The 20365-nt window shown below is 52.1% G+C and overlaps 1 protein-coding gene across 5 annotated transcripts in view; it reads right to left on the bottom strand.

Annotated features, from left to right (window-relative positions):
* The window catches only part of KCNN3 (potassium calcium-activated channel subfamily N member 3), a 192747-nt gene extending 173046 nt beyond the window's left edge, over positions 1 to 19701 (bottom strand). For 2 of the 5 annotated variants that reach the window (XM_082435565.1, XM_082435566.1), the window contains exon 1: positions 6191 to 7472. In XM_082435565.1, the coding sequence (XP_082291691.1) occupies positions 6191 to 7105 (915 nt within the window). In that variant the 5' untranslated portion in view covers positions 7106 to 7472. Of the gene's footprint in view, positions 1 to 5095; positions 6100 to 6190; positions 7474 to 16214 lie in introns of those variants that run through there. The other 3 variants (XM_082435569.1, XM_082435567.1, XM_082435568.1) reach the window with 3 other exon arrangements.
* Positions 19702 to 20365: the final 664 nt, after the last annotated feature.

The following is a 20365-nucleotide window of genomic DNA, read 5'->3' as shown; positions in this document are numbered from 1 at the left end:
CTCCAGGTGAGGAGGCATCCCGATGACGGACAGTGGGCCTGTCCACATCTCACCCTGGACCCAGGCTGCACCCAGGGCCCCACCCCCTTGCCCTGGCCACCCCCCAGGACACTGTCTCCTCTGGGTACCTGCACTGGCATCTCCCACCCTCCATCAAGCCTCTTCCTGCCTACCTCTCGGTAAAGCTCATCCCGTCCCAACATTTTGCATCAAGGCTCTCAGGCCCATAAACCTTGATTTGTCTCTTAAGAATGATAAGCAATTTCTCCAGCAGCAGCAGGCAAGGAAAAAGGCCTAAACTTGGGAGTCCAATGGGCCTGGGCTCTTATTCCAGCGCCACCACCCACTAGCAGTGTCAGCTTGGCCTCATGACTTCATCTACAAAGGGGGCCATGACCACCCCCTACCTCCAGGACTCTTGAGGATAAAGCCGGCCCAGGGAGGCACAAATGGTCCCCTCCTCCCCACTCCTATCACCCAGCAGCATTCGTGGCCCATGCAGTGCCAGGCCCAGAGATAAAGCAGGGTGGTCCCTGCCCCCAGCTCCCCCTCCCCTCCTTGCTCTTGGAGCCCAGCTGAGCTCCTGGGGGTGGAATGACAAGGTCGGGGGAGAGGGCACCCAAAAACCCGTCAGCCTCCTCCAGACTTTCCTTACCAGAAAAAAAGGCACTAGAATTTTCCTCCCCAAAGCTCCTGAGAACAGTGCAGTCTTAGAATCATTATTTAAAGAGGAATAGGAGGCTTTCTTCTTTCTCTCTCTGCCTTTGGGGTTTTGAAAGAAAGAGAAGAAAAACAACTACGAATGAATGAACGTGCTGGTCTGCCTACCACTGAGCTGAGGAAGGCGGTGTTTCATCAATACACAGCCGCCCTCAACAACCCCTTCCTCTCTCTCTCCCTCTCTCTCCCTCTCTCTCTAGTACACACTCATTTTCTCCCGCAAATATGCTTTACAAATAACCACAACAAAACCAAACCTTTCAGTTCTGATTTTACATCTCTCTCCCGGCCTCAGCTTCACCACAGAGGTTACTCCAATTGCTTTTCATTTTGTTTTTCTTTACCTTATATTTTTTAGAGCAGATCTTTGGACCCTGGCCTCACAAATCCCCCTTCCTGCAAGCTCAATAAGGGAAATACAAGGCCATCCACCAGCTCTCTAATTAGCCTGTGTAGCCGATAAATGCCCTAGCAATGATGCCAGGGCCGGAGCAGCAGGGAGCACTGCCCATGGGGAAGGGAAGTCCGGATGTGTTATGAAGTCTTTCCCCCGGGACAGTTATAAATAGTGTCATGACATGCAAAGGAGAAGCATATATAAAAGTTAGCTGTCCCTTCTGTGGGTTACAAACATTTGGCTCATTTGCAGACTGTCCACAAAGGTTATAAATAGAGTCGCCACCACCCTGGGTGGGAGAAGGGGCTCATTTTCACGCTCCCAGAGTCTCTCTTGCCCTCCTTGGGCCAAGACACTGGGTGTGATGATAAAATGTATGCCTGGGGCCGTGGTGGCTGGCTCCCAGGCTCCTACCTCTAGCCAGTCGCTTATAAAGAGTCTCCTGCCTTCTGCAACCCTGTCCTGCAGGGCATCCCACAGGGAGGCTCCATGCAGAGGAGTCTGACCTATTCCTACCTTCCCAGCATGCTTGAAACCACAGACACGAGTGCCCTGAGGCATGTGCTCCCAATCATCAGGACATCCCCCCACAGTCACCCCCGTACCCCAAAGTGGCTCCTGGGTCTGTCAGGAGGTGTAGACAATTCACCCAGCTGAGCCTCGGCTGCTGCTCTGCCCTTCTGCAGACAAGACCTCCATGACAGGGAGGGCAGGGGAACAGAAGAGCTGGGACCGGTGAGCCCACTCAATCATTCAGGCTGGAAGCTGGGGGTGGACCTCTGTGAGGTCAGCAAAGAGATACAAGTTGGCCCTAAGGGACCCCACTCTCTTGGAAGAATGAACGGCCAGGAGACCGAGCTCCCCAGGGCATACAGAGAAGGCTGCCCTTTTCAGGGTGGCCTCCCATGAGGTGGCCTGATGAAAGGAAGCCACGCATGGAGTAGACAGGGAAGCCCCAGCATATCCACTCCTCCACCAGTGGCCCGGGTGACCCCAGCAACAAGGCCCCCAGGGGGAGCGGGAAGAGCGGAGGTGCAGGAAGTTGGTGGGGAGGGCAGGAGCGGGGCACAAGAGGGGCAGAGAATGGGCTCTACCTGGGCAGTGAAACTCAGACAGATTGTGAGGCCAGGGGTGGGGAAGTGGTTTGAGGTTGTGCAAATTTGGTGGAAACAGAGAACCACCCTGCTGCTGCCCCAGCATTTCCCAGCCTCCCCTGGGCTGACCCCACAGCCCGATGCCCGAGGTCCCTGAGAAACAAGGCCCACCGATGACTTGCCAGCTGGATGGAGGCACCAGCTCAGACATCAGCAGGATGGCAAGGTGGGGAGGGGGCATCCACAGAGTCCCCAACTCTCTCTGGACTCAAGTGGAAAGAGCACAGCAGGCAGTGTAAGACCACAAAGTGGGTGTGCCTCAAACCAGCTCTGGAAGAAAATATAGCATGCCAAGAAAGACTCCCCAAATCCTCATTCCTTAATCCTGACCAGCACTAATGTAGTAAAGACAATGCCACTAAGATGCCTCAACAGGACCTCTAGACCTGGCCTATCATGGTGGCTAAGGCCTCAAGAGTAAATCCACCCATAAGGAAATCACCTGGGCGCTCATTCGGTTCGGGGATAACCCAGTACCATCAGGAGCCACAGCTCTGGTGTGATCACAAACAGCTCTCCTCTTACCTCAGCCCATCTTCCTTCCCCATCATCACCTGAGGCTTGTGAGAGCAGAGCCAAGGACCATTCCATCCTGATTTCTTACCTTCTCAGGCTGGCTCCCTTTTGCATTAACTGACTACACTCAGGGGTCATGCCATGTTCCTTCTCAAGAGAGCCAGGCCTGTGTGGTGAATTCCTCCCCCAGTAACAGATATCAGCCAAAGACAGGCAAACAGGAAGTCCACAGCCCCGTGGAAAAGAGCAGAGAACTTCCAAAAGCAGCAGCTCAAGCACAAGGTTAGCAGTCTTCATCACTTGGGGAAAAGAAAGTGTGTCCCTCTCCCCAGGGCCTTTGAGTGGGAACTGCCACCATCAGTGCAGAATAACCCAGTCTGGGTGGGGTGCCTGAGGCCCCCCTGTCCACCCTCCTGCTTCCAGACCAGTTAGCAAAGCCACCCAGACACAGAGAGTTCTCCAGCACAAGAGGGTGTTACCCATCCCTCCCCAGGGTCCACTGAACATCTCTGAGTTCCCCCAGCTGTTGATTCTTCATTCTGACCTAAACCCTCTTGTCACAACAGAGTCCGTTTTCTCTGCAAGGCTGGAGAACAAATGTTCACCTCCCCTACAACAGACCCATGCTATAGGTGGTTTCCAGTCAGAAGACCCAGCCCCATCTCAGAACATCTCCCCTCCGAGATACAACTCGCTCCAGTGACAAGTCTTAGTTCCCAAGCTATCAAGGCCCCAACTAATTCTGGAGCCAGAGTTAGATAACAGAGGAAAAAGACATCTCTTTTCCTCTCATCTTCATCATTAATAACAATAACAGTAGGTCCTGTATGGAGTGCCTTACACTAATTCACTCTCCCCACTTGACAGCTGGGGAGACAGGCTCAGAGAAGCTACATGGCTTGTCCAAGATCACACACTGGAGGTGGCAGAGCTAGGATTCAAACTTTGGTCTGCTTCTTTAAAACAATCCTATTTGCCCCCAGGAGGAGAGGGAATAGCTACCTTCTCCCCTCCTGGGTCCACAGGGCCTGCCACAGACACCCAGAAAATACTTGTTCCAATAATGACTCAATGCCCGGATGGATAGAGGATGGAAGGGCTGGTGAGCGGGTGAGCAGGTTAAAGCGAGCCCTGATCATCACAACCGATACCGACCCCAAGGTGCACAGGAGGTGCCCGCCTCACGAGCTGAGGCAGGCAGGACTTCCCGGGTTGATGCCCCCTCCCTCCTTCCATTAGCCAGAGGGTCATCAATTTAAAATTAGGCAAAGCCCACCCCTTGGATCACCTCACCCTTCCTTCGCGCCAGAGTCTGCTGTCTCCGGCTCTGGGAAAGCCCCTTTCCCTGAATACTCCATCAGGGAGGCACCTGCTCTAGCAGCAACCCTCCCGCCCCATTAAAACAACTGTGCACAGACCGATCCCACGCTGGGAGCTGTCTCTAGGAAGAGCCATTCCCCTAAGAGCTCTGACCACAGGGTTCACTAAAAGAGAGGGTGCTTGTCTTCTCCCCACCCCCCAGCAATTGGGCCTTCGTCAGCTTCCCCCAGCAAGGGCTCCTGGTCCCCAGGGGGTGCCTGGAGGGAGCCCGGATTGTGCCCAGGGCGGCTGCCAGGCCTGCCGAGGCTAGCAGCCCCCTGTCCCGGAGCGCCCAGCGGGAGAAGGCAGCGAGCAGAAGGACCCGCAGATTCAGAGGCTCATTACAGGGAATGACTAAGTGAGCTGCGATGCCAGGGGAAACCCCACTCGCTCTGGCTCACGGAGGGGCTCAAATCCTTGAGCCATTTAGACGAAGGCAGCTTCCAGGAGCTGCCCTGGGCTGGGGCAGTCCCCTCTGAGCAGCCAGGTCCCTGGGGGACCCTCCACCTGGAAGTCTTGATTCTGGCTATTCAGGTCATCTGACAGGTCTGCCCCACCCCTTTCCAGAGCGGGCAAATCTGCCCATCCTCTGCTCCAGCTAGCGAGAGGCTGGGAATGGGGGAAATCCGATCAGCACCTCCTAGGTTTTTGTGGCTGGATTTCAACAAGGAATGTGACAGTCTCGCAGCAGCTGTGCCCAGCCTGAAACAAGCTCTATTTGAAACCTCCAACAGCTGAACCCCTCCCAGCTACCCGCTGCCCCAAATGACAAATAAGTAGAGAAATCCAAACAACAAGTAAGCATGCACACACACACTCACACCAACAAATTGGGGGTGAAGGGTAGAGTGGGAAAAAAATCCACTTGCCCAGTGACTCCCCAGGTCTCCAAGCCTTCAAGCTCGCAGCAGGAGGGCTCCCAGCCAGCAGAGCTTTGACAGAAACCCACCTTCCTCAAGCCCCACTCCCTTGGAGGACGCGATTTCCAAGCCCCCTCGGGGAGGGAAACCCCCTCCTCCGTCTTGGGACTGGACAGAGGCTGGGGCAGTGGGGCCAGCTCCCCCGCTAAAGCCGTGCCGCCGTTCTCCATCGGGGCGCGCACTCACACACTCAGCCTTATTTATCCCGAGAAGAAGGAGTTGGGGTGGGAGGGGAGAACTGGGGCTGAGCCGGGGGCATGAGCTCTCGGGGACTCCCAGGAAGCCCTGTCATCCCATCCGAAGAAGAGGGACTCCCCCCCCCCCACCCCAGCTGATGCCAAGGCGGCGCCCATCTGCTCTGCCCGGGTAACACCTGTAGCCATTTTTATCAGGGGATGTTTACAAGGCAGCAGCAGGTTTATTCTGAGTCCTCTTTCCTGAGGGAAAAGACCGCTGATTTCCTCCACCTATATTTTTACCCCATGCCCCCAGGAGACTCAAGTCACGGGTGCTTTTCTATTTTGCCCTAAGTCTCTCAGGGATGAGGAGGGAAACAGAAACTTGGGAAGAGAGAGAGAAGACAGAGAGAGAAGGGACTGGCATGGAATCCCCACCCCCCCACCCAGACATTTATTTCTTTTTTATCCTCGGGAAGATGGAGTGGAGCAGGGAGGGGAGGAGAGGAGGGGAAGTCACAGGAACTGGCAAGCACATCAAGGCAGAGTGTAATTAATTGGTGCGTTAAACTGCTAGGTTATGCTTTAGTACGAGTGAGCCAGGAGGAAAGATGATTTCTCAGAAGGGATTCTTTAATCCTCCCTAACACAGAGTCTACAAATTAGACACAGTGTGTGGGGATGTCCCCCCTCCCAAGGAAGCAAGGAATGAATTCTCCCGGGATTAAGCAGGAAAACCATGGGAAGTTAGAGTGTTCCATATAACTGAGCAAACGCCTCTCCCCAGCACCACCATCCCTCTCTCTCCCCCAATCTCTCTCCCTCTCTCCCTCTCTCTCTTTCTGTCTCTCTCTCTCACCAACCCCCCCCCCAACTCGCGCGCGCTCTCTCTCTTGCTACCTACATATTCCTTTTGTTCAAGGTATAAAGAGAAACTGCAGCCCCTACCTTTGAGTACAAACCCCAAGAGAGCTCGGTCTCTATCACCATAACAACAATTCCAAACATCCCAAAAATCAGAGCATAGTCACTCAGTCGCTTCCTCTTTTCAAACAGGGCCCTCCTGTGTCCCAGCTTATAGCCAATGTTTTGGTTTTTCCGCTTGTTGGCTTTGGGGAAGGTGGTGCTGCTGGCGGTGGCGCCGGGGTGCTGGTGGTTGTGGGCAGCATTGGGGTGATGGAGCAGGGTCTGGTGGGCATGGTTGTCCTCCCGGGAGGAGATGACGATCTCCGGGGGATTGCTGGGGCTGAAGAGCTGGAGGGGCTGGCCCTCGGGCTCAGCCTCGATGAGGTTCCTCCGGGAGGCGCTGAGGCGGCTGAGGGGCTTCATGACCCCGCCGCTGTACTTGCAGGAGCTCATGGCGATCTCTGTGAAGGGGTTGCTGTCCCGCCGGTGCACCAGGGGGCTGGCCTGCCGGTGCCGGCCGCCTCCACCAGGCCCACTTGTGGCTGTGGAAGTTGGAGAGTGGCCAAGCAAGTGGTCATTGAGATTGAGCTGGCTGCCTTGCCTGGAGGAAGGGTGGAGGATGGCGGTGGAGTTGGATGAAGGGGGGCCCCTGAAAGCAGTGGGAGAGGAGTGTAGCAGGCCAGGGTGGATGGGCTGGCTCTGGAGTTGGGCGAGCTGAGACAGGGGATGCGGTGTCTGCTGCTGCTGCTGCTGCTGCTGAAGCTGCGGAGGCTGAGGCTGCAACGGGGGTCCTGGGGGCTGCTGGGGGGCTGCTGGTGGTGCTGGTGCTGGTGGCGGCGGCGGCGGCGGCGGCGGCGGCTGCTGCTGCTGCTCATCCCCGGAGGACGGACAGGGGCACTTGGGGTCTTCATCCAGGTCCCCCACCCCGGAGTCATGGAAGTGCCCAGAAGTGTCCATCTTGGGGCCTGGCTGGATTCCCTGCAGCACAACTCCCCACCCCAAAGCCACCCTCGTTCCAAAGATGTCCTCAAAGGAAGCCAGGCATCCAAGCTCCCCCACCAGAGTGTCTTGGTTCCAGTCCTCTCTCTTTGGCTTGCTCCGGTTCTCTGGGGCTGCCTGGAGTCCAGACGCTGCCACTCAAGAATGCATTGTACTGGGCAGGGAGGGAGGGCAGGAGGGGAGCTTGGAGAAAGAAGAAGAAGGGGGAAAAAGAACTCTGTCTCAGGAGGTGGTCCTCTAGGAGCGTGTGAGGCCAGGCTCAGCTTCACTCCTCGCTGGCTCAATAGCTTTGCTCTCCTCCTCCTGCCACTGTTATACGGTAAGCCAAGCCCACTTATTAGCAGCTGGTCTCATTGGCTTGTCTTAACTCTCCAACCACCTCCTAACTCCGCCCCCCGCATAGGCTCCACCCCGAAGGAGGGGCCTGCCGCGCTCCGCTCCCAGCCCCAGTGACAGCGCAGCGAAGGCTGGGAAATGTAGTTTCCGCTCCCCACCCGGGAGCTGAGCAGCTGCCCTCTTTCCTCTGACAGGTATGGCAGAAAGCCGTCAGCGCACGGCGATACGGGATGTACGCGCACGCGGGGCGGTGGCGAGGAGGAGCAGAGGTCCTCCTAAGGAGGGGAGCTGTGCACCCCGATGCGGGGGCAAGAAGCAGGAAGACAGTTATTAATGGTTAGGGTCTGCGATAGGTTGTTTAACACATATTATCCAGCTACATCCTCCAAACACGCAAGGAGGTGGGCATCGTGTTCCCATTTCACAAATTGATGCTCAGAGATACTGAGTAACAACTTCAAGGTCACAGAAGCAGAGGGAACCCACATCCTCCTGACCCCAGGTAAATACTGAACTGCCTGCAATATGTGTGCAGGAGCGTCTGTTATTTCTAAGCCTCACATCAACCCTGTGAAAATGATGTCATCATTCTGCTTTTACAGAGGAAACCCGTTTTTTAAAAAATCACTCAAGCACAGATAAGTAGCTTGCCAGACGTTACCCCGTTTGTAATTAAGGATGCTAGAATTCGAACTCAGCTCAGTGTGACCCCACAGCTCCTATACCATCTCCCAGGATGCCTTTCCACTGTGATGCTCAGTGCACAGTGGTTGCTCCATAAATATTGCTCAGATGAGGGGTGGGAAAGAGCCAGAGAGAAGCTGTGGAGGAAGAACTGGCTTCCCCAAAGCAGGATGTGTGAAATGCGCTATGGCTCCAGCTGGATTTGGAGTCATGGGAAGGTCTGGAAGGAAGACTGAAAACCCCCATGGTCGCTCCCCACCTGATCTGTTCCATGGAGCCCTGAGAGTCAGAGCTGGGAACAGCTGCTGGCTTCCCAGGTTCAGAACCATCATCAAGTATTTATTAAGCTCCCACTGTGTGCAAAGGGAGTTCCAAAAAGATGGGACCCAGCTGAATTCATTTCCACTTCTAACAGCAGCCGACTTAGGGATCAGTGAAGAAGGGGCCATTATGGGATTCCCCAAGCACACCTGGGGTTTTAGGAGGGAGGCATCTTCCTGCCTGGCTCTTGCTTCCCCCATCACCCCTTGGCCTCTGTCCAGCTGCTTCCCTGGTAGGAAGGGGGAAGAGGAGGAGAGCCATGCATGCACACACACACACACACAGATACACGTATGCAGGTGCACCTATATACATAGGTGTGCACTCACTGGCCCACAAACACGTACACACATGCACACACACACACACATGCCCACACACAGTGAGGTTCTAAAGCAGTTCTGAATGGTGAGCAGCAAGTGGCCAGGTCAGGAAGGAGCAGGGCTCCCATCAAAAGAGCCCAGAGTATCCTCCGTATGTCAGTTGTCACCTCTCCAATCCCCTCTCAGCCCGAATGATTGAGAGCTAAATAGTACTTGTAAGCCACAACCCCAGAAACCTGAATAATTACAACTACACCCGATAATCTTGATTACTGTTATTATTATCAATGACATGGTCACACCCCCTGCCACTACAAGTCATAGCGCTGGGGCTCAGACACAAGCTGGGGTCTCATGTGTTTTCTCACGACCATGCCGGCCCTCCGGTACCCTCCACCTCACCCCCTCCAGCATGCCCTGCCTGCTCTCCCCTTCCCTTCTGTCTTCTTGGTTGCCCTCCATCCATCCCCAAACAGAGCCACCTGTTTGGTTCAAGGCTCCAGATCATATACTTAGGCTTAATGATTTCCTAATAAATTATCATTACTATGTCATTAGTAGCAGAAATATGCTGTTAGTATTGCTTCTCAGTGCTGGATACAGCATCTGAGCTGTGAAAAATCAATTTTTAGGGGCAGATTCCAGGTCTGGGCATTTCTGTGCCCACTCCACCGCTATGACCTGTCTTCTGCCTCAGTTGACCTTTCTGGGCCATCCCGGCTGTACCAGCTGGATCCCATAGGGACTGTTAGAATATGTCCTGCTATCATGGATGGGGATAAGAAACACCTGGTGGGGGTGGGGGACTAAACTATACCAGAGCCAAAGATAGATTAGAGATTCATCTGGAAATGGGCTGGAGCTTGACAGCTAATGCCACCAATGCAGCTCATGCCCTTCAATACAGCCACCCTATGGGAATGGGAAGTGAATGATATCATGGTTAGAGCTCGGGCTCTAGAGTCAGACTGCCCAGGCTGGAGCCCTTCTCTGCCATGCAGTGGCTGTGTAACCACAGGCAGGATAACTACCTTCTGATCCTCAGCTTCCTACTCTATATAATGGGAGTGATAAGGGTCCCGACATCATGCAAGTCAGTAGTAGTGGGCTATCTCACCGGGCCACACACGCTGCCCAGAAGCTGGTGTGCTGGAGGTGGCTGGTACTGGCTCCTAAAAGCCAAAGGTGTATATCTCTTCCCATCTCTTCTACAACCAGTGATGTCACACTGATAGCTTGCAATCAGCGATGATGGGAGTGTTTACACCAGCACATCAGGGTTGACTTTTTCCTGCATGTCCAAATCCACACCTTGAAGGATAGGCTCTTCCTTCAAATAAATTATGCCTCTTAAGTCTGTAAAGATGAAGATCAAGGGGATGTGGTGGAGTTTCTTAGCCCAGAGAAGACAGGGAAAGTGAACAAGGACATGCTCACGAAACCCAATAAGGTAATGGTGGCCTTTGGCCATACCAGCTCCACATCAGGTGTGCTGGTGCTCTGCCCCTGCCCTCCTTTCCACATTCATTCCTCACCGCTTCCTTCTTTAAGTCCCAATACCACCAGCTTCTTATGGTTCCTCCAACAAGCCATGCTATTTCATACCTCCATGCCTTTGCTCACGCTATTCCTCCTGCCTGGCAAGCCCTTCCAGTACATCTTCAACCAGCACATTGCTTTTGCCCTTCAAGACATGGCTCACAGGACTTCTTGCTGGGAAGCCTCTCCCAAGCTCCCCCATATCCAAATCAGGGGCCCTTCTCCTGTATTTTTCAGTATCAAGCACTATAGCTGTTATCTCTTTGTGTGTCCTTTTCCCCCTAGACTGTGACCCCTGTGAGGGCCGGAATTATGTCTTCTCCATCATCGGACCTGCAGCTCTTACACAGAGCCTGGCATTTAATAGATGCTTAATAAAGATTCATTGAACTGAACTGAACTTGAAACCTTGGAGAGGTCACTTTGAGGCAAATAAGAGGAAGTCATAGTGCTTTCCATACAAATAATTCCCCCATTAGTAAAATGAGTGTGATAGAAGAGATAATTTCTAAGATCACTCAGCTTTAAAATCCCATAATCTGTGGTCTGTGAAACTTGTTACCCCCAAAACATAGAACTGACTGAAAATGGGTTTAAGAAAAGGAATGATATATGGTTTATATAGCTGTATTTCCCACTAAGCTGTAGACTTCTTGAGCACAGAGAAGGGGTCTAATTTTTTCTGTATCCCCAGCACTGATCAGGGTTATCTGGCTGTGGATATACTCATTATAGGTTTATTGGATAGATGGATGGATGGATGGATAGATAGGTGGATGGATGGAGTTTAGATACAATGACAGAAAATAGCGGGATTTTTAGAAAAGCTAGTGGTGGTTAAGGGCTATCCTTAACCTTCTAAGAATAGAAGTATCTTAAAGATCAATGACACCTCCCTCAGACCCTGGATGGTTGGGTCAGAGACAGCTCTGGGCTGAACAGCTCATTAGCCCATTCAGGTTCAGTCATCATTGTGTTCTTATCTAGGAGCTTTGTTACAGGATCAGTTAATGTTTTAAAAATAAAAACAACGCCTGTATTTGCTAGCACTTTATAGTTTTCCAACTGCTTTCACATAAGGTACTCCATTTGCACTTCCTGGCAGCCCTGGAAGGCAGGCCAGGAAGGTTCTATTGCTCCATCCTTTACACTCTCGCCCCCATAAACTAAAGTATAGAAAGGTTGAAGTGACTCGCTCAAGGTCACCAGTTAGTCGTGGATTTGAACCTGGATCCTTCTGACCACTAGACTCATGCTCTTTCCCATTCCCCATTTGTACTGCCCAGAATGCCACTTCACCCCTCACTTGGTGTCCAGTCCCACTAGAATTTAAGGAGAGCACAGTGATGCCTCCACCCAAAGCCTTCCCACACCTCCCCTCCTCTGCTCCTTCCCCCTAATTTGACATCATCTTCCTCTTCTGAATTCCCTTAGCACTTTATTTGTATCTCTCTGGGGATACTTTTCACCTCTTGCCTTGTATTGGAGTCCTCTGTATACGTGACTTTTCTCCCCTGTTTTTAATTTACACCATAAGCTCCTTGGGGACAGGAGCCTGTGGTGTGGATTGTAAAACACACACACAATACTGCACCTTACCCCACACACAGATTGTGTGTTAAATCTGGAAGTGAGTGAGTGAACTGATGCATGAATGAGAGTTCAGGGCACTCTGACCCTGGACACAATGCTTGCCCCTTACCTGCGCCACTGGCCACAATGAGCGCCGATCTGTAAGTGTAGGTCTCTCATCCATGCTTCTTTTCTCTGAGTCCCTGAACATCCAGACCCGGGGTGAGGGGTCTCCTAAGTAAAGCCCACCCACCCTCCTCCAAGTCATGGCAGAAAGAGTGAGACAGGACCACAGCACATCCCACCTGCCTCCAGGGCACCCGCCAACCGCTCTTACCCACCTATGGCAGCTTCACACCATCTCCTCCAGTATCCTGCTTTGCTAAAGAAAAACTGAAACTGTTGTGCTTCATATGGGTCTCGCTATAAAAGAGACGTACAGCTCAACATCTCACACCCCAGTGCATTCACTGAAAGCCTGCTCTGTGCAAATGTGGTCCCAACAAGCTAGTGGGGTTAGATTAGTATCCCCATTCTACAGATGTGGAAACTGAGTTAAGTTCCAGAGAAGGCAACTGGTTTGCTCTTGTTCTCAAAGGAGGGAAGAGGCCACGCCATGAGCCAAACTGGACCGTCCACTTGCAGGTCACCCCTCCACTCAGCCACCACCACTGGGCTTCTTCCCCTTCCAGAGGAAAGATTCCTCCTGCCCTCCACTCCTACCCAGGTCCTCCAGGAAACCCCCTTTGACAAAAGGAGTGGGGGAGGTTTCAACAGAGCAGCTCCACTGAGACCTGTCTGAAAGAAGGGTGACGATTTTGCTCCAAAAACTTTGTGGCAGGCAGGGCTGGTCCTGAACATGGAGAGAAGATGGAGTGGAGCAGGCAGGCAGGGGTGCCGGGAGCAGCCTTGGGCTGGAACTCCAATACATGTGCTTTAGAGCTGCCATCTTCCTGCCGGTGACCACACGGCACCACTCTGAGCCCGTAAAACTGGACCAATTCATGCCTCCCTCCGTGGTTGTTTTGTGAAAAACGAGATACATTTTTAAATGCTTCTCACCACTTCTCCATGGCTTTGGTGTGAGAACTTGCTGTTCTGGCCACATGGATCAGTCCAGAAGGGAACATTTATTTGAGGGGTCAAAGGTCAAATAAAAGGTGCTGATACAGTATCTGGAAAGAACGCATGAGAAACGGGTACAGGGCACCAACATCTTGTCACCATGAGGCCTTGCCAGGCTCACAGGGAGCTGGTATAGGGGCACACACTTTGCAAACTGTAAAGTGCTACATGTGTGGACTGGGCAAGTGCAACGAGCTTGGCGGACCTTGGTGGCTGGGGGAGAGCCCGTGTAGACCCGTTTGGCCAGGGCTCAGCATCTGAGCCTCATCCCTAGAGTCAGGGCAGGTCCAAAGGCCTGTCTGCTCAAGGCTAAGTCAGTGGAGAGAGCCCATCACTGGCCTGTCCTGGATGGGTGGGTGTCCACTCCCAGCCCCACACTGTGTAGATGATGGCACCCTTCCCCCCAACCAGAGATTCAGCTTCCTGAGGGTGGACTCTCTATTTTATTCACTGCTGAATCCCCAGTGCCTGGCACAGCACATGCTCTCAATTAAGATTTACTGATTAAGTCAGCTTCCTGGACTCAGTCCCAAAAGGCTCAGAGGAAAAAAAAAAAAAAACCTCTAACGGATTCCCAAACCCAGAGCTGGCACCTAGGCTGCCCAAGAGAAGGCCAAGAACCAGGGCAGCCGCAGGCCCCAGGCACCAAGGGACACAGCAGCGCTCTGTAGCCTTGGATGAACCACCCTCCTACAGTTAGGGTCGAGAGTGAAGGACAGATCCCCGGAGCCTGGCTGGTGACTTGAGCCCGAGCCTTCTGAGCCAGCCGGTGCCATCAGCCCTTTCCCAGACTCCAGGTGACCAGTGGCAGCTCAAGCGGGAAGGTCCTGGCGGCTCCCCGCCCAGCTCTGGCTCTGAGATTGAGACCCCAGCTGATGCTCACCCGGGGCGCACCCACCTGGGGCACAGCAACCTGTGGCGGGTTTGTGAGGAGTGTGGCGACCTCTGCTGGTGGCACATGCACATAGCTCTGCACTCCAGGCACCTTGGGAGGCGCGGAGGGAGATCCCCAAAGGGAACTGCGCCCGTAACTTTCTGCCTCCTTCCGTGGAGACTCGGGGACCACATCTGGTGCCAGGATTTACCTTTGTGAACATTTTGCAAAGGTAGCCTCTATTTGGCAGGTTCTTCGAGCTTTTCCACCATAGGGAAAGAACATATTACCCCTATTATCTGTCCTAGGTAAGCCAGCATAAAACCGTTGAATGAGAGGGCTGGAAGGGACCACACAGATGCCTAGGGCCCAGCCTTACTAGCAAGAGAAGACCTCCCAGAGATGGGAGGTGACTTGCCTAAGCTCACATGTGAGTTAAGGACAAAGCTGGGACTTGAATCAGGATCCCCTTGATATGATGTGTCCCTTTCAGGGGGCCTATCATCTCTCAGTAGCTGTTGGACACCCAACAGCACAGCTCACTACATCCCTCCCTGCTGTCTCACTGCGTGCATCCCAAACTCAAGCTCCCAGCTACACGTCCACTCCAAGTCGCTGCTATTAAATGAGAAAAAGTCCCTTCTCCCCACACCACATTCACAGGGCAAAGTCAGCAGCCAAGGCCTTCCGCGCCCAGCACTTTGATATGAATAATGCAAAAGGGCAGGAATCTCACTGCCTTCCTGCCTTCCTTTGCCTTCCTTCTCTCCTGGTAAAGGTGAAAGCTGGAGGGTTGCTATGGACACTGCACTCAGTCTCTCCCTCCTCAGTAATAATCCGTAGCCGCCCTCCCTGCTGGAGTCTGAGTCTCTAATTGCCTAGCCTTGGAGGCAGCAGGATGCTTCACAGGAGATACCAGGCAGCTGGAAGAGCCTGAGGATTAGATGGGCTAAGTGGGAAGGAGAGAGTGACAAGATGGAAATCACCTGAAATTGGAAGCAACAAGCTCAACCTGTGTAGGTAGATCAACAAAACCAATGCCTATTTAGCCAGAATTAGAAGAGCATTAGTGTCTTAACAGGATCCCCATCAAATCGGACACTTAATCACTATGGCCAGCACCTCTCAGGCAGGATTCTGAGACGAGGGAAGGGAGAATCTAGGCCCCATGGCTGTGTGCATGAGCAGTGTCTGAGGGAAAGACTTCGACAGCCCTTTTGCTCTTACATAAAAACAAACATGGGTCCAGGAGATTTTCTGAGCTGGACTCCTGGACCCCCTGTTGCCCTGTGGACAGGAGCACCGCAGCTCCCCACTGCCACACAGCCCCCTTCATTTATCCTCCCCAGGAGATCAGATCACTATCACCACTACTAGTTTCCCCACCATGAGAACAGAGCGTGTGCGCCCCCCATTAGGATCCCACCAGGTGACCAGAGAACTATCACCTCTAGTCCTGTCTCTGCCACGAGAACCAGAGTGTATCACCTCCATGAACAGCCCCTCTGAGAGATCAGGACGCCATTGCTGCTACTCTTGTCCCCACCCTGAGACCAGAGCTTTTTCTCCACTATTGGGCTCTCCACCATGAAATCGGAACATTGTCATCTCTACCCATGTCCCGCAGCTGCCCACCTACACATCAGACCAGGTCACCAAGACCACGAGATTCCATACAGCCATGGACTCAGGTCCAACGTGGAGCATCCTTTGTTTTCAACCAAAAGCCACACGCTTCTGGGAAGGATAGCTGGCTTCATCCTCCAGTGCCCGCAGTGGCCACAAGGAACCTTTAAAGAGAGGGCCTACGGGAAAGCACATTGGGCCCTACAAGTCACTGAACACGTGCATTGGTGGCTAGAGTGGCCTTCTGGAGGCTGGGCTTGTCTCAGAGCTCAGCCATTAGGAGGATAAAGTTAGCTTTGCTGTGCCCTGACCACCACTACAAAAAGCTCCCTCCCCACATTCATTAATCCTGGAGGAAGCGTGTGAATGAACCAGGGAAGCCCCAACTCTATCCCCAAAGACCCTTGAGATGGATAGATACAGATATAGATAGAGACCTAAACACATACACACACATACACATATATGTATACACATGGGTTTACACATATATACATATATTTTTAAAAGGCTGAAAAAGATTGATGAAGGGAGGGATCAAAAACTTTTCCAAACCCCCACATTTACCACTATTTCTCTCATTTTTAAATTTCTGCCATTAAATACAGTGAAGCAGAACAGAAAGCTGTTTCTCCCCCAGACTTGTAAGGGAAATTCCAAGACTTACCCTGAAAAGAGGGCCATGAGGTCATCCCAGGAAGTGGGTTCAAGGCAGTCAGCTGGGCTGACTCACTCCAACACTGACTTTATAACAAGTGGAACTCCAACCCACACCTCAGGAGAACCATAAATCACCCCCCATCCTGGACCACGGGGCACTCAAAGATAATCCTTGTCACAGACGTTGGGGACAGAATGCTGGGGGTCTGCAGTGCTGGACAGGAGGAGGCCCAGCCACTGCTAGCTGGACACTTAGTGCAGTGACGAATTCCCCATTGATGGGAGCCACAGCCCAGCCTGGGACTCCCTTTTCCAGTCTAGAGCCTCTGGTAAGTTTTTCTAACAAAAGGAAAGACACCAAAGAAGTGGGGAGACCTCAATTTTGGAAAGTGCCTATGAGCACAGGTCCCCTACACACATGAGATCAGGTGGGCCGCCAGCCTAGCCCTTCCAGACCTGGCCTCTGCCCTCCACCTTGGGAATCTTCCCTGCCTGCTAATGAGCTCAGTGGACTCTCTGGAGGGTCAAGAGAAGAGAGAACATTTTCATTCTGGGTTTCCAGGCTGCCTGTCATTGGATGGGGAGAAGGGGGCATGTGGGCTGCTCAAGGACACTTCTTCCATTGCCCCAATACCAGGCCTGGATCATAGTTCAGAAACCGATTCAATCAACAGTTTGGGGGCACCTACCAAGCCCCAGACATCGTGCAGCCACTTCTCACTGACCCTGTGACCCTCTGCCAGGCAGTTCCTGTCGTCCCCATTCTACAAAGAGAAACGAGAGGCCTAGGGGACTTGCCCAAGATTAAATAACTGACATTCAGACTCCGAAGGCCCAGCACCCTCATCTTGGCCATTTTCCCATCTGGTGTTTGGAAGTCATGCTCAGAAAGGGAATGGGATAAGGCTGTACATCTCAGAAAGAGTATGTGCCGAAGAAAAGCCATTATTCTAACTGAGGAGCTTTTCCTACAATTTAGGGAACCTTGCCTCCTCTGACTGTCTCCGAAACTATGTTCCCAGAACTGATTTTATGACAAGTTGCAGCTCTCGCAATCCCTGTGGCCCATTGTGGGAGCTCCGGGGGGCCTGATGAGCACTAATCCTCTTTCTTAGTATTGAATACAATACCTTTTTCCTCCTGCAAACCTAGTAATTAATAAGCCTCCTGGCGGCTCCAGGATCCGGCAAATGTCAGCCCCAGAGGGTGAGAAAGGCCAGTGGCTTCCTACCTACTTCTTATGGCTTCCTACTTACTTCTTTTCACTTCCATTAGAGAAGCTTCTGAACCAGCCAGAAAGGCCAGAGAAGGGAAAGAAGAGAAAAGGGGATGAGAGCCTGCCCTGGCAGCCCCCCAGATCTTATCCTAGCTGCTTCCAGCGCTGTGAGCCTTGACTCTGATCAATGGGGCACTTCTGCATCTCCCGATAAAGGTCAAGAAGGCCAGCAACTCCCCCTCACTCAACCAAGAAGTTTCAGGTTGTCCAGTTCTCCCAGACCCACAGATCTCATCCGATCGAACTTCTAGTGTAGAGAGAAAGGACAAGATAGCAAGAGATCCTGAGAGACCTGAACCCCGGGTCTAGGACTGGAGGAAACTGATTTGTGTGTTATTGGTACCAAGGCAGGAATTTTCCAGAATAGGTTGCCAGAGACAAGCAAGCAGCCAGTATCTCCTACTTCAGGCTAGACGAGTTCTCACTGGAAAGATCTGGTCTCCCCACAAAGTAATAGATGTGAAATGCTAAGCACACGGCCAGCACGTGATAGGTACTCAATAAATGTTTCTTTCTCACCTCACTTTTCATCCTTCTTGTAAAGTGTTTCACTGACTGAAAGGGGACTTTGGTAAATAAGAGGGTCACTGCTACCTGGATCACGAATCCAAAAGCTCTAAATTCAATGCATACAATTCATTTTAGTTCATGCCATTGCGTGGGAGAAGGAAAAGTCACCCCTCTTTCCAAGAAATGAGTGACATAAGGAAAGGAGCTCTGAGCACAAGTGAAGTTAGTTGTGCACTGACTGGCCTGAGTGGGGCCCACTGGAGGCGAGGAACCTGCATCTCTGGTGCTCATCTCCACCTGGAGGAGCTTGGAGAAACTGAAGTCAAACTAGCCCAAGGGGTAGACAGAGCCCAACTCCAAGGCCAAGCTCAATCATGCAGCTTCCAGGCTGTTCTTGGCTGGGGAGGCAGCATCAGCCCCCTTGCCTCTCCTCCATCGCCCTGGGCTTGGCTGTATTGAAGCAGCTTTGCCAAGTGATGCACCAGAAGAGAGAAGAGGAGAGATGTGCATCCATGTGGCAGTTTGTCAGCTGCACCAAAAAAGTGATGTTGGGGGAGGTGGTGGAAGTCAGTGACTCAAAGCAGGTTCGGGGATTATCTGCTGTTTTCAATTATCCACATCTCTCATCACCATGGAGAATGGAGAATCGGGTGTATTTGCCTCCCCCTCAGCGCTGTTGCTGGCATTAGAGATGTGATTTGTACTTGGATCAACTGTAGGTAAAGGAGTCAGAATGGTCTCTGTATAAAACTCTCCCCAGCACTGAAATGTCATTAAATAACTCTCTGCTCCTGGCACCTCTTGCCCCTTTAAAAATAGCTGGAAGAGAAACATATCTAGGAAGAAGAGAACTGACAATTATTGAGCATCTGTGTGGTACTCAATACTCATTTTGAGCCAAGGAAACCACAGCTCAGAGAGGTTAAGTGATTTGCCCGTGATTTGTCATAAGCAGGAGCAACAAAGCTGGTGCTCCAGAGCGAAGCCACCTGATCCCAAAGCTCATTTCCCCACCCCACCCCTCTCTCAGTGAACTCACACTTCCCTTATGAAACATGGTGGGTCCATCTTGGACCTCCCTGTCTGTATTTGCTAAGATACTTTCAGTTGCCAGTAAACAAACCCCAACTCAAGACAGTTTAAAAACAAGGACATTTAGGGAGTTCCCTGGCGGTCCAGTGGTTAGGACTCAGTGCTTTCACTGCCGAGGGCTCTGGTTCAATCCCTGGTTGGGGAACTAAGATCCCACAGGCAGTGTGGCCAAAGGGAAAAAAAAGGACACACGCTAACTCCAGAGGTAAGACAGTTTCGGGGGCCATTAATTTGATGGCACGTGTCACCGTGAACATAAGTTCTTTCTGACTTTCTGCTCCACCATCTTCATTCAGCATGTTGGCCACTCCCTCATGGTCACGAGATGGCTGCAGCACCCCCAGGCATCCCACCATCACACTTCAAAGTCCAGAGACAATAAAAGGAAGCACCCCTGTCTTGGATCTCTTTTTAGTAATACGGAAAACTGTCTCAGAAGTCCCTAGACTTTCCTCCACATCTCACCGGTTAAAAATGGGTTGCATGCTCCAACCTAAGTCAATCCCTGGCAAATCCCACGGTAGTGGGATTACCATGTTGTCTAGATTGGGGCCTGTCTTCCTCTAAAGAAGATGCTGACTAGAGTGTGTGGACAAAGTGGGGATTCAAGAAAGAAGTGAGGCAAGTGCCGCATGTGCAAAGCCAGCCAGAGGTCCAAATGTACCTCATCATAAGGATTCTTGCCCCCAGTGTGGACCCTGAGGACACGGTGCCAGCTCAGTGTCCTTGTAATCCAGATAAGAAAGGTGAGGCACCCTTTCCTGCACCAAAATGAGAACCTCTGGCCTTGTTGTGAGCTTGCTTATCTAGAAGACACACACGACCACCTTCATTAGAGAGATGTGGGAAATAAATCTTATCAAAGATGTGTTCTATCACATACCAGGGAAGCAAAGCCTTTTGTGAAACTTAATGCGCCACGAAGGTGAGATGAGCAGCTACACAGCGCCAAGGTCTTTAATTTCCTGTAGGAAGCCTGATGATTATCTGTCTGGAAATGTCTCTGCTCAAGTAGGGATATATGAGAGCCAGAATGAAAGAGCTCTTTATATTGTCACACTATAAATTCAGACTCCTTAAAAAGAGATGCTTGTTGAGGGAGGCCAAACAAGCTCAGAGTATCCCACCAACTCTGCCCTCCCAAATCCCCTCAAAGGCAGGCTGGGGCTCCTTTCAATGGAGAAAACCAAGGAGGTGACCTGAAGACAGGCAAGAGATTAGGCGAAAAGAAAGAGAAAATATGCAAAGCAAGAGAGACAGAAACACTCAGAGAAACAGGA

This window comes from Balaenoptera physalus, assembly GCF_965194825.1.
Source record: "Balaenoptera physalus genome assembly, chromosome: 1".
Classification (NCBI taxonomy): Eukaryota; Metazoa; Chordata; class Mammalia; order Artiodactyla; family Balaenopteridae; genus Balaenoptera; species Balaenoptera physalus.
Note: the sequence above shows the minus strand (reverse complement) of the source record. Positions and strands in the feature narration are given on the sequence as shown.